Raw genomic sequence first — 12,285 nt, 5'->3', positions numbered from 1 at the left:
TGCTGCTCTGACTGACACTGCTCTTGTGAATGCTGCTCTGACTGTCACTGCTCTTGTGAATGCTGCTCTGACTGACACTGCTCTTGTGAATGCTGCTCTGACTGACACTGCTCTTGTGAATGCTGCTCTGACTGACACTGCTCTTGTGAATGCTGCTCTGACTGACACTGCTCTTGTGAATGCTGCTCTGACTGACACTGCTCTTGTGAATGCTGCTCTGACTGACACTGCTCTTGTGAATGCTGCTCTGACTGACACTGCTCTTGTGAATGCTGCTCTGACTGTCACTGCTCTTGTGAATGCTGCTCTGACTGACACTGCTCTTGTGAATGCTGCTCTGACCTGACACTGCTCTTGTGAATGCTGCTCTGACTGACACTGCTCTTGTGAATGCTGCTCTGACTGACACTGCTCTTGTGAATGCTGCTCTGACTGACACTGCTCTTGTGAATGCTGCTCTGACTGACACTGCTCTTGTGAATGCTGCTCTGACTGTCACTGCTCTTGTGAATGCTGCTCTGACTGACACTGCTCTTGTGAATGCTGCTCTGACTGACACTGCTCTTGTGAATGCTGCTCTGACTGACACTGCTCTTGTGAATGCTGCTCTGACTGACACTGCTCTTGTGAATGCTGCTCTGACTGACACTGCTCTTGTGAATGCTGCTCTAACTGACACTGCTCTTGTGAATGCTGCTCTGACTGACACTGCTCTTGTGAATGCTGCTCTGACTGACACTGCTCTTGTGAATGCTGCTCTGACTGACACTGCTCTTGTGAATGCTGCTCTGACTGACACTGCTCTTGTGAACGCTGCTCTAACTGACACTGCTCTTGTGAATGCTGCTCTGACTGACACTGCTCTTGTGAATGCTGCTCTGACTGACACTTCTCTTGTGAATGCTGCTCTGACTGACACTGCTCTTGTGAATGCTGCTCTGACTGACACTGCTCTTGTGAATGCTGCTCTGACTGTCACTGCTCTTGTGAATGCTGCTCTGACTGACACTGCTCTTGTGAATGCTGCTCTGACTGACACTGCTCTTGTGAATGCTGCTCTGACTGACACTGCTCTTGTGAATGCTGCTCTGACTGACACTGCTCTTGTGAATGCTGCTCTGACTGACACTGCTCTTGTGAATGCTGCTCTGACTGACACTTCTCTTGTGAATGCTGCTCTGACTGACACTGCTCTTGTGAATGCTGCTCTGACTGACACTGCTCTTGTGAATGCTGCTCTGACTGACACTGCTCTTGTGAATGCTGCTCTGACTGTCACTGCTCTTGTGAATGCTGCTCTGACTGACACTGCTCTTGTGAATGCTGCTCTGACTGACACTGCTCTTGTGAATGCTGCTCTGACTGACACTGCTCTTGTGAATGCTGCTCTGACTGACACTGCTCTTGTGAATGCTGCTCTGACTGACACTTCTCTTGTGAATGCTGCTCTGACTGACACTGCTCTTGTGAATGCTGCTCTGACTGACACTGCTCTTGTGAATGCTGCTCTGACTGTCACTGCTCTTGTGAATGCTGCTCTGACTGACACTGCTCTTGTGAATGCTGCTCTGACTGACACTGCTCTTGTGAATGCTGCTCTGACTGACACTGCTCTTGTGAATGCTGCTCTGACTGACACTGCTCTTGTGAATGCTGCTCTGACTGTCACTGCTCTTGTGAATGCTGCTCTGACTGACACTGCTCTTGTGAATGCTGCTCTGACTGACACTGCTCTTGTGAATGCTGCTCTGATTGACACTGCTCTTGTGAATGCTGCTCTGACTGTCACTGCTCTTGTGAATGCTGCTCTGACTGTCACTGCTCTTGTGAATGCTGCTCTGACTGACACTGCTCTTGTGAATGCTGCTCTGATTGACACTGCTCTTGTGAATGCTGCTCTGATTGACACTGCTCTTGTGAATGCTGCTCTGACTGTCACTGCTCTTGCCTATTAATATTGACAATTTGCGGATGGACTCTTTCCTGTCCTCCTTTCTCGTACATGGGTGAATCTTAATTGTATTTCCTTGTTTCCTCACATCGTCCCTCCTCGTCTCCCTCTCTAAGCACGTTCAAGTAGAAGATCGGAGGTTCCAATGAGAAAGGATGCGAGGAATCAAGGAAATAAACTCAGCAAAAAAAGAAATGTCCTCTCACTGTCAACTATGTTTATTTTCAGCAAACTTAACGTGTGTAAATATTTGTATGAACATAAGATTCAACAACTGAGACATAAACTGAACAAGTTCCACAGACATGTGACTAACAGAAATTGAATAATGTGTCCCTGAACAAAGGGGGGGTCAAAATCAAAAGTAACAGTCAGTATCTGGTGTGACCACCAGCTGCATTAGGTACTGCAGTGCATCTCCTCATGGACTGCACCATATTTGCCAGTTCTTGCTGTGAGATGTTACCCCACTCTTCCACCAAGGCACCTTCAAGTTCCCGGACATTTCTGGGGGCAATGGTCCTAGCCCTCACCCTCCGATCCAACAGGTCCCAGACATGCTCAATGGGATTGAGATCCTGGCTCTTCACTGGCCATGGCAGAACACAGACATTCCTGTCTTACAGGAATTCACGCACAGAACGAGCAGTATGGCTGGTGGCATTGTCATGCTGGAGGGTCATGTCAGGATGAGCCTCCAGGAAGGGTACCACATGAGGGAGGAAGATGTCTTCCCTGTAATGCACAGCGTTGAGATTGCCTGCAATGACAACAAGCTCAGTCCATTGACGCTGTGACACACCGCCCCAGACCATGACGGACCCTCTACTTTCAAATCGATCCCGCTCCAGAATACAGGCCTCGGTGTAACGCTCTTTCCTTCGACGATAAAAGCAAATCCGCCCATCACCCCTGGTGAGACAAAACCACGACTCATCAGTGAAGAGCACTTCTTGCCAGTCCTGTCTGGTCCAGCGACGATGGGTTTGTACCCATAGGCAACGTTGTTGCCGGTGATGTCTGGTGAGGACCTGCCTTACAACATGCCTACAAGCCCTCAGTCCAGCCTCTCTCAGCCTATTGCGCACAATCTGAGCACTGATGGAGGGATTGTTCTTTCCTGGTGTAACTCGGACAGTTGTTGTTGCCAACATGTACCTGTCCCGCAGGTGTGATGTTCGGATGTACCGATCCTGTGCAGGTGTTGCGAGGATGATAAGCTGTCCGTCCTCTCTCCCTGTGGCGCTGTTTTAGGCATCTCACAGTACAGACATTGCAATTTATTGCCCTGGCCACATCTGCAGTCCTCATGCCTCCTTGCAGCATGCTTAAGGCACATTCACGTGGATGAGCAGGGACCCTGGGCATCTTTATTTTTGTGTTTTTCAGAGTTAGTAGAAAGGCCTCTTTAGTATCCTAAGTTGTAATAACTGTGACCTTAATTGCCTACTGTCTGTAAGCTTAGTGTCTTAACGACCGTTCCACAGGTGCATGGTCATTCATTCTTTATGGTTCATTGAACAAGCATGGGAAACAATGTTTAAACCCTTTACAATGACGATCTGTGAAGTTATTTGGATTTTTACAAATTATCTTTGAAAGATGGGGTCCTGAAAAAGGGACGTTTCTTTTTTTTTGTTGCTGAGTTTACAATTGAGATGCACCCCACAAACACCCACTTCCTTACTGTCTCCCCACCTGATCTGTTCCTGGTATTCTGGGTAATATGTCTTCCTCTGCCAGATGTTTCTTCCTCTTCTCCTGACAGCCTTTCTCTATCTCTTCACAGTCATGACCAGTGTGTTTTTGGTTGTGGGGTCTGTTGCCTTGCTCTTGGCTGCTGTCTGTTGGATCAGGTAAAACTCTACATCTGTTTTGCACTGATACCTGCTATGTGGAAGAATGGTCTGCGATAACTGTGATACGTGGTTGTTGTTCCCTACTTCACTTAGTTAAATGTACTGACTCATTTTAATAATTGTCATGTTATTTAATAATGTGGTCATGGGAAACTGACCATGATGTCCCCCATCTTATCCCAGGTTGCAGAGAGGTGTGCGGCTGGCTCAGAAGGTCGACTACCCAGCTTATGGGGGGATGGGGCCCCATTCCTATGACAATGATGTGGTATGTACAGCAGAACACACAATCACACAAAGTCATGGTTACAACAGATAATATTCATGTCAGTGAAGAAAGTTTTTTTTTTTTCATGTTATTTTATACATTTCATTAATTGCCATCTGTTTATTTTATCTCCTTAATTGTATTGTTTTACTGTAAAACTATTTTTTATTTTCAATAAATCTAAAGTTTGATTTGATAACATACTAATCACATGGGAACAAACATATCTTCTGTACAATAAATGTTATACTGAAACGGCTTCTGGTTGAGAGCCATGTCATCTCGGGCCCTCCCTCTGTGTCCTGCCTGCAGCTTGGGGATAGGAGGCTGGCTCAGAGTGCCCAGATGTACCACTACCAACACCAGAAACAGCAGATGCTCTGCCTGGAGAAGTGAGTCATACCCCACATGGCCTTCTGTCTGTCTTTTAACCAGACATATCTGTCTGCCAGTTTAGTCTGCTCTCTGACCCTGGCTGTCTAAAAATGTTACTAGCTGTCCATTTCTTGCTTCCTGATTCTCCTTCAACTCCTTTCAAAGCTAATTGGTGGAGGTCCAAGGTCCCATGTTTTTTAAGAGGATTTGAGGGGGTATGGAGGAAGTAAGCTGTAAATGTTTCCAGACACTGGCTTTGTCTCCCTCCTCTTCCCTCTCTTCTCCTTCCCTGTCCTCCTGTCAGTCTGTATCGGTGTTCTCCTCTGTGAATGGTGGGTTGGGATGTTATGTGATGTGGTTGGATACCTCCATGACTCAGTGTTTTTCCTTTGTCTCCAGACACAGGGATGAACCCAAGGTGCCTGACTCCGGGGCCACGTCAGATGAGGAGAATGAGGATGGGGATTTCACGGTATACGAGTGCCCTGGACTGGCCCCGGTAAGAGACGGACATACCTGATGCACATACAGTGTACTGCACAGCCATGCAGTACAATAGCAGACAGACATGGAGAGGCAGCGATGGCTGATATCCAATATATATTTACCTTTAGTTAAATGCTGTACATTTAGTTTACATACATTTCTACTTACAATAGGCTACAGATACACACATTTTGTTGTTTTAGCTGTGTAATAACTTACTCTTCTCTCCTTTCTTTCGCTCTCTCTTTTTCTATCTTTCTTTCTCCTTCTCTCTTTTGCTCTCTAGACAGGAGAGATGGAGGTGAAGAATCCTTTGTTTGATGACTCTACCCTTTACCTTCAGAGGAGCCACAAGTAACCCTGACAACTCTGGACATTCTGATATGCACCTATAAAACATACCACCCTACATGTACAGGAAGATCAAATCATACTCACTCCCTTGCACACCTACAAACACACATCAGGTTTCTCTGTCTGACCTTTTGACCTGTCCCACATGATACACTACTTACACTGAAGGGCTGGTGACGAGGAGGAGGAGGAGGACTGTATGAACATTATATCTGAATGACCGACTGACGTGAATCTCCTCTTGAAACAGACTGATATCTGGGACCAATGACGTCTCACACTCTCAGAAACCCTACATGATCTTTAAGCTTTCCGTCTGGCCTATCATAACCATGCCTTGTTTTGTTGTATGTTAACTCTGTTATCTCTTGTGGATTTGATTCTGTAATATCCTCTGTTTTTTCTGTCAAACGTGCACAACCAACTGACTGTTTTTCGTGTTCTGTTGAAAAATGTTCTACGGTGTGCACTAATGAATACTACCCTGCTTCATACGACAGATACCGACAGAAAGGTTCAGGAAGAGAGCAGAGAAGAACTACATTGAAAAAATAAATGTTATTGGTCTGTGGGTGTATGATTTATTACATTACACAATCTGTGGAGACTAACGTTGATACTTGCATCATACTTTTGAATGTTACCCAGACCATGACTTACAGTGAACTATACAGGCCAATGTCCAAACCACAAACCTTTAGTAATAGTGAACAGGAAGATTGTGTTGGAGGCACACACTTTGTGCAGAATGTGAAATTGAATAACCATTCCAGATACAAGTTTCCTAAATCATAGACTGCAGTATGACCCAGACTCCTGGACTAAAAAGCATTGATAATCTCAGTTGAAAATTCAGTTGAGGAATAGGCTTAATCTGGGTCTGGGAACTGGTCCTATAAATCATTCTGGAACTGCAGATGTTAGGCCATATGCCTTTGAAACAGAGCTGGAGCACAGTGGGAATATGCCAATTTATCAAGCTGTCAATAGTAATCATTGGCAGACTAAATATCTGTGTCCCAAATGACACCCTATTCTCTACATGGTGCCCTTCTTTTGCCAGCGCATTATATCGACCCCGGTCAGAAGTAGTGCACTACAGTATGTGGAGAATATGGTGTCATTAATGACGCATTCCGAAGATCTGGATCAACTCATCTTTGACTTTCTTCATTACCAAAAAGTTGTTTTTATTTTGTTCTTACATACAAAGGTGATTTTAATGTTTCATAAATGTACACATGCAGTATGTATGGTAAACCTTTACGCTTTGTTACGTAGCCATTATAGTCTCAGTATCAATGGTCCCTCTATGCATGACTTGATGATGCTGTGCTCTGCTGAAAAAGGGATACAATTCAATATGCATTTATGATCCTTACAAGTTTCTTGTGTAAACTTGCTTATGATGATATTTAAATAACTTGAATGATTTCAAAGGAATTTGGAACTTCTTTACAGAACTCTGAAACAGAGCAACCCCACTATGTACATACATATACACAGTGCTTGACTTGGGCAGGAGCTTGCTGGAGTACCGGCACCTCAACTGCTTGAGCTCCTGTTCCTCTTATATAGAATATTAGCTCAAAAGTATTGTGGAGCTCCTGCATCTAAATATAAACAGTACCGGCACCCAGAATGAGTACCGGAACATATTTCAGTCCAAGTCAAGCACTGAATATACCGTATCAAACAAACACATGGCTTGTCCCATGATTTGTGATGTTATTTATGTAAATAGCCACTGATGTGTACTGTACAGAGAGATGGCAACCTGGCTCTAATGATGTATTTGTACACATTATTATTCTATATTTCTGATTGCTGTGTCAAATAAACCTTTTTTTCTTTAGCCTAGTGTGCCTCCAAAATGGCACCCTATTCCGTATATAGGGCATTGCTTTTGACGAATGCCCTATAGTTTTTGGTCAAATGTAGTGCACTATATAAGGAATAGGGTGCCATTTTGGATGTACATTAGAGTCTGTTCAGAAGTTGCCTATTGCGGTTATTTCTCAGGAAAGCGTGTTGTTATTAGCTCTTTTATTTACTTAGGACAACTCCACACAACTATATTTCGGTATTTGTTTCATTAGTCCATTGTTGACATAGTCCCAAAATATTTTGCATTTCAGCAATCAATTTTCAAAATGCATATAAATACAGCTGGTATGATGCATCGAGCATCATATGATGCTGCGTTTTGGATCATGATGCAAAATGCGTCATACTGGCTATATTTCTGTATAGTTGTGTATATATATATACATATACAACTTCTAAATATATATAGAAGTTGTATATCTTCATTGCTGACATACAAAACATTTTGGGACTATATCAACCATGGACTAATGAAAAAAAAACTAGTTTTCGGGTGGAATTTTCATTTAACTGTTCCCCTAACTCTGCCTCCACTCTCTCTGAAGAACAGTGAAGTGGTCCGACACATACAGTAATGGGTGCAGATGATTTGATTTTCCTTTTTGGTCCTCAAGAACAATGTATGTGAGACAGAAAGAGTATTGGACTTGTAGAATGGACCCATTCATTGATGTAGGCCTAGATTACTGGTAAAGATGAACATCAAACCTAAACCTTCTTTGGCTGCTACCATATAGTTACCATATACCTACATCAATATTGTCCCCTAGGGTTGCAAAATGCAAATAACATTTCCCAGGTTTTCCAGAAATTTGAGTTTGATGGATTGAAAGTTGCTCTTTGTTTTCTCTCATGAATGTGGATGGTTATACATCTCCAGGACTCCCCTTTTAAACAGTAAAACCACCCTCTCTAAATAACGACACACCAGATGAATTAACACACCAACCCTGAGAGATGACCGACCTCTTTCACTACTACTGGAATTGCTGGACATGATGCATGTAAACATTTCAGAGATGAACATTGGAAAATAAATATTTATATTATCTTCACTGCAACATGGTCTGCTGTGCTGTTTTCTTTAATGATATGATATACAATCTTGTTGCAAGCTGATCAACTGTCTTGGATCTCGTGAGAGAGCAGCAAAATATATGTTAATAGCTGATCTAGCCTTAAAAACAAGTGATGAGGTAAAAAGCATATTGTTATCGGTTCAAGTTCATTCAATTTTTAGGTAATCCTGACCTCTGGTGGTCAGAGCTGTTTATTGCATGTTCTGTTATTGTTGGATTGTTCCCTGAATCCATAGACATTGATATGATAAAGCAACATCCCCTCAGTATCTAGACCAGAAACTGTTTTTTTTGCATACGAAATGGCAACCTAATTGTGATGCATATGATTTAATTATAGGAATACCCTATAAAATGCACTATGTAGGGAATAGGGCACCACCTTGGTGTGTGATCTGCATTGACACTAGAAATGAAATCATATGCATCACAATTAGTCAAAGTTACATTCGGATACAGAGGAGTACGGTTGAATTGAGTGACATACAGAACTTTCAATGCACAGTCATTTCTCTGAGACGGGTTGTTTAGATTTAGTATTTGTACAGGGTTTTTGTTTGTGGTTTGTGGTCGACCCAGAAACATTTGGAGGAGAGGGATCGAGGCAGAAATGACTGGGAGCGGCCTCAACTGGTGTGACCTGGAAAAACTTGCCCCGAACCGAGTGAGATGGAGGACATTCATCAACTGCCTATGAAGGGTATGAACTGTACCGTAGAGTATTGTGTGTAGCCAAATATTGAGAGAAAAAAATCCTTGAAAGCTTACCCTCAGTATTACTGCTGGGAAAGAAATGTCCTTGTGCCATTTAAATAGAATTATGAGCCAGCTTACAGGGTTGTGTAATGTTTTTATTTGTGGCAATTCTTGGTCTTGTAAAGGCTGGAATGTCGTCAATGGGACCTTAAATGTGATCGGACACTGTGGGTACACATTCATACTTACTCTTCCCTTCTTTAAGTTGTTTTTAAGTTGTGATTTTTCTGTGGTGTTTCTGCATTGGGGACCAAAATGCAATGCTGTAATGGATGTTTAAGTTACACACTATCACAACAATGCAGAAATTAATGTATTTCACGTTTTACCTGTGACATTTTGTGTGTGAACGAACTGGCCCTGTTGTAAGTACTGCCCATCAAAGGTTGTTGAACATGTCTTTTCACTGTTGTTTTTTAAAATTTCTTAAACTTACCTATTTTTTTACTTAACAATTGCACTGTTACCAAATAACTTGCAGTAAAAGCAGTTTTTGCCTGTTATCTATTGGCCCATCCATCCAGATCATAGTACACCTTTTTAGCTGGCAGTCTGTGATAGATGATACAGATATTACAGAGCCTCTCTCTCCAGTCTGTGTATGTCTTGATTTCATGGGTCTGACGCCACTTGAAGTAAGCCTCATAACGCCCTCTGTCTGTGGCCAGCTGCTGTAGGAAGGCAGCCAGCCGCTCTGTGCTGCTGAAGTCACTGACATGGATGAACGAGCCTGAGGGCACCAAGGCCTCATAGTTAGACCGAGAGGGCCCCAGAACCACGGGTACTGCCCCTGCTTGGTAGGCATTCCTCCACAGCTTCTCAGTGATGTAGTCTATGGCCACCGAATTCTCAAAGGCCAGGTAGAAGTTACAGCGGCCAATGGTGGGTATCAGACTTTGGTCGGTCAGTGGCCTCTTTAGCCAGCGGCCATACACCTCTATAGGAATGTACTTCCTTAGGCTCTGGTAGACTTGACTCCTGGCATGGTCAGGGCTGTAGTTGCTGACCACCCAGCTGGCCAGGCAAGCCCCTTTCTTAGGGATCACATAGCTGCTGCTGTTGCTGTTTGGTGGAACGAGAACTTCCACCGTCTTCCCATAGGGCATTGGTACATCAGCGTCTGCTCGGTAGCTCATGGTCCAGTTGAACAGTCCTTTGTATTGGGTCAGGTTGCCGTTGTTCACCGGGGGCTCCAGGGAGAGCCAGAGCCAGCCCTGGGAGGCCGGCCGTGGGAGATGGAGAGGCAGGGCGGAGCGACCCGTCCTCAGCTCATGGTGGTGGAAGACCACCACGTCTGCCTGAGGGTACAGGGAGGTGTTGTCACTGAGGAGGCAGCCTTGGATACCGTACTCGTCTCTGCAAATGTCTCCCTCCAGGCTGTAGTGGCGGCTGAAGGGCCAGTGCCACAGCAGAATGGTGAGGTTCCTGAGGTGGTGTTGATGAGTGGTCCCTATCTCAGCCTGCAGCCTCTTGTGGAGCAAGTACAAGGAGATGCTGACGATCATGATGCCGGAGAGGAACAGGGGCATGGAGGCAGCCATCTCTGACTCAGGGGATGACAGGCAAGCAACACACTGACTGGTACAATTGCAGCGTACTTTAGTTTAGTCCACAATCACACAATCTCCTTGGGATTTTTACTGTAGTAGTGTGGTATTTCCTCCCTGGTAAGACAAAAATAAATGAGTATCCAATCAGGGGTGTAGTGGAGGGTACACACAAATAAACACAGTTTACCCACCTTTTGTGGAAAAATGAATTGAAAAGCGTTACTTTTTTTACCGTGACTGGTGATCAGAGTTTACTCACCTCCTTGTTTTACCACTAAATCACTGTATAATGCAGAAAATGCTTACCTTTCCACAAACATAGGCACAGACACATGCAAACACACACGAAAGCATATGCACTATACACACACATACACATGGATTTTGTACTGTATATACAGTTGAAGTCTGAAGATTACATACACCTTAGCCAAATCTATTTAAACTCAGTTTAACACAAGTCCTGACATTTAATCCTAGTAAAACAATCACCACTTTATTTTAAGAATGTGAAATGTCAGAATAATAGTAGAGAGAATGATTTATTTCAGCTTTTATTTTTTTCATCACCTTCCCAGTGGGTCAGACGTTTACATACACTCAATGGTAGCATTGCATTTAAATTGTTTAACTTGGGTCAAACGTTTCCGGTAGCCTTCCACAAGCTTCCCACAACAAGTTGGGTGAATTTTTTCCCATTCCTCCTGACAGAGCTGGTGTAACTGAGTCAGGTTTGTAGGCCTCCTTGCTCGCGCACGCTTTTTCAGTTCTGCCCACAAATTGTATATAGGATTGCGGTCAGGGCTTTGTGATGGATACTCCAATACCTTGACTTTGTTGTCCATCAGCCATTTTGCCACAACTTTGGAAGAATGCTTGGGGTCATTGTCCATTTGGAAGACCCATTTGCGAGCAAGCTTTAACTGATACCTTGAGATGTTGCTTCAATATATCCACGTAATTTTCATTCCTCGTGATGCCATCTATTTTGTGAAGTGCACCAGTCCCTCCTGCAGCAAAGCACCTCCACAACATGATGCTGCCACCCCCGTGCTTCACGGTTGGGATGCTGTTCTTCGGCTTGCAAGCCTCCCCCTTTTTCCTCCAAACATAACGATGGTCGTTATGGTCAAGCATTTCTATATTTGTTTCATCAAACAAGAGGACATTTCTCCAAAAAGTACGATCTTTGTCCCCATGTCCAGTTACAAACCGTAGTCTGGCTTTTTTATGGTGATTTTGGAGCAGTGTCTTCTTCCTTGCCGAGCGGCCTTTCAGGTTATGTCGATATAGGACTCGTTTTACTGTGGATATAGATACTTTTTTACCTGTTTCCTCCAGCATCTTCACAAGGTCCTTTCCTGTTGTTCTGGGATTGATTTGCACTTTTCGCACCAAAGTACATTCATCTCTAGGAGACAGAATGCGTCTCCTTCCTGAGCGGTGTGACGGCTGCGTGACCCCATGGTGTTTATACTTGCGTATTATTGTTTGTACAGATGAACGTGGTACCTTCAGGCATTTGGAAATTGCTCCCAAGGATGAACCAGACCTGTGGAGGTTTACAATTTTTTTCAGAGGTCATGGCTGATTACTTTTAATTTTCCCAAGATGTCAAGCAAAGAGGCACTGAGTTTGAAGCTAGGCCTTGAAATACATCCACAGGTACACCTCCAATGATGTCAATTAACCTATCAGAAGCTTTTAAAGCCATGACATA

At 43.9% G+C, this 12,285-nt stretch overlaps 2 protein-coding genes across 2 annotated transcripts in view; one reads left to right on the top strand and one right to left on the bottom strand.

Annotated features, from left to right (window-relative positions):
• Positions 1–8,241, top strand: part of LOC110536361 (neural proliferation differentiation and control protein 1) — a 49,534-nt gene extending 41,293 nt beyond the window's left edge. The window contains exons 5-9 of the mRNA XM_021622107.2: positions 3,741–3,807; positions 3,994–4,078; positions 4,391–4,470; positions 4,853–4,952; positions 5,226–8,241. Of these exons, the coding sequence (XP_021477782.1) occupies positions 3,741–3,807; positions 3,994–4,078; positions 4,391–4,470; positions 4,853–4,952; positions 5,226–5,297 (404 nt within the window). The 3' untranslated portion in view covers positions 5,298–8,241. The remainder of the gene's footprint in view (positions 1–3,740; positions 3,808–3,993; positions 4,079–4,390; positions 4,471–4,852; positions 4,953–5,225) is intronic.
• An 871-nt stretch (positions 8,242–9,112) lies between these two features.
• On the bottom strand, positions 9,113–10,671 carry LOC110536648 (alpha-(1,3)-fucosyltransferase 7-like). Its single transcript, XM_021622380.2, has one exon. The coding sequence runs from the start codon at positions 10,554–10,556 to the stop codon at positions 9,516–9,518; it is 1,041 nt and encodes a 346-aa protein (XP_021478055.1). The 5' UTR covers positions 10,557–10,671; the 3' UTR covers positions 9,113–9,515.
• Positions 10,672–12,285: the final 1,614 nt, after the last annotated feature.

This window comes from Oncorhynchus mykiss, chromosome 11, assembly GCF_013265735.2.
Source record: "Oncorhynchus mykiss isolate Arlee chromosome 11, USDA_OmykA_1.1, whole genome shotgun sequence".
Taxonomy (NCBI): Eukaryota; Metazoa; Chordata; class Actinopteri; order Salmoniformes; family Salmonidae; genus Oncorhynchus; species Oncorhynchus mykiss.
Note: the sequence above shows the minus strand (reverse complement) of the source record. Positions and strands in the feature narration are given on the sequence as shown.

What these genes read in the sequence shown, in the direction of transcription:
- LOC110536648 (XM_021622380.2), bottom strand. Translation starts at nt 10,556, where the DNA reads ATGGCTGCCTCCATGCCCCTGTTCCTCTCCGGCATCATGATCGTCAGC.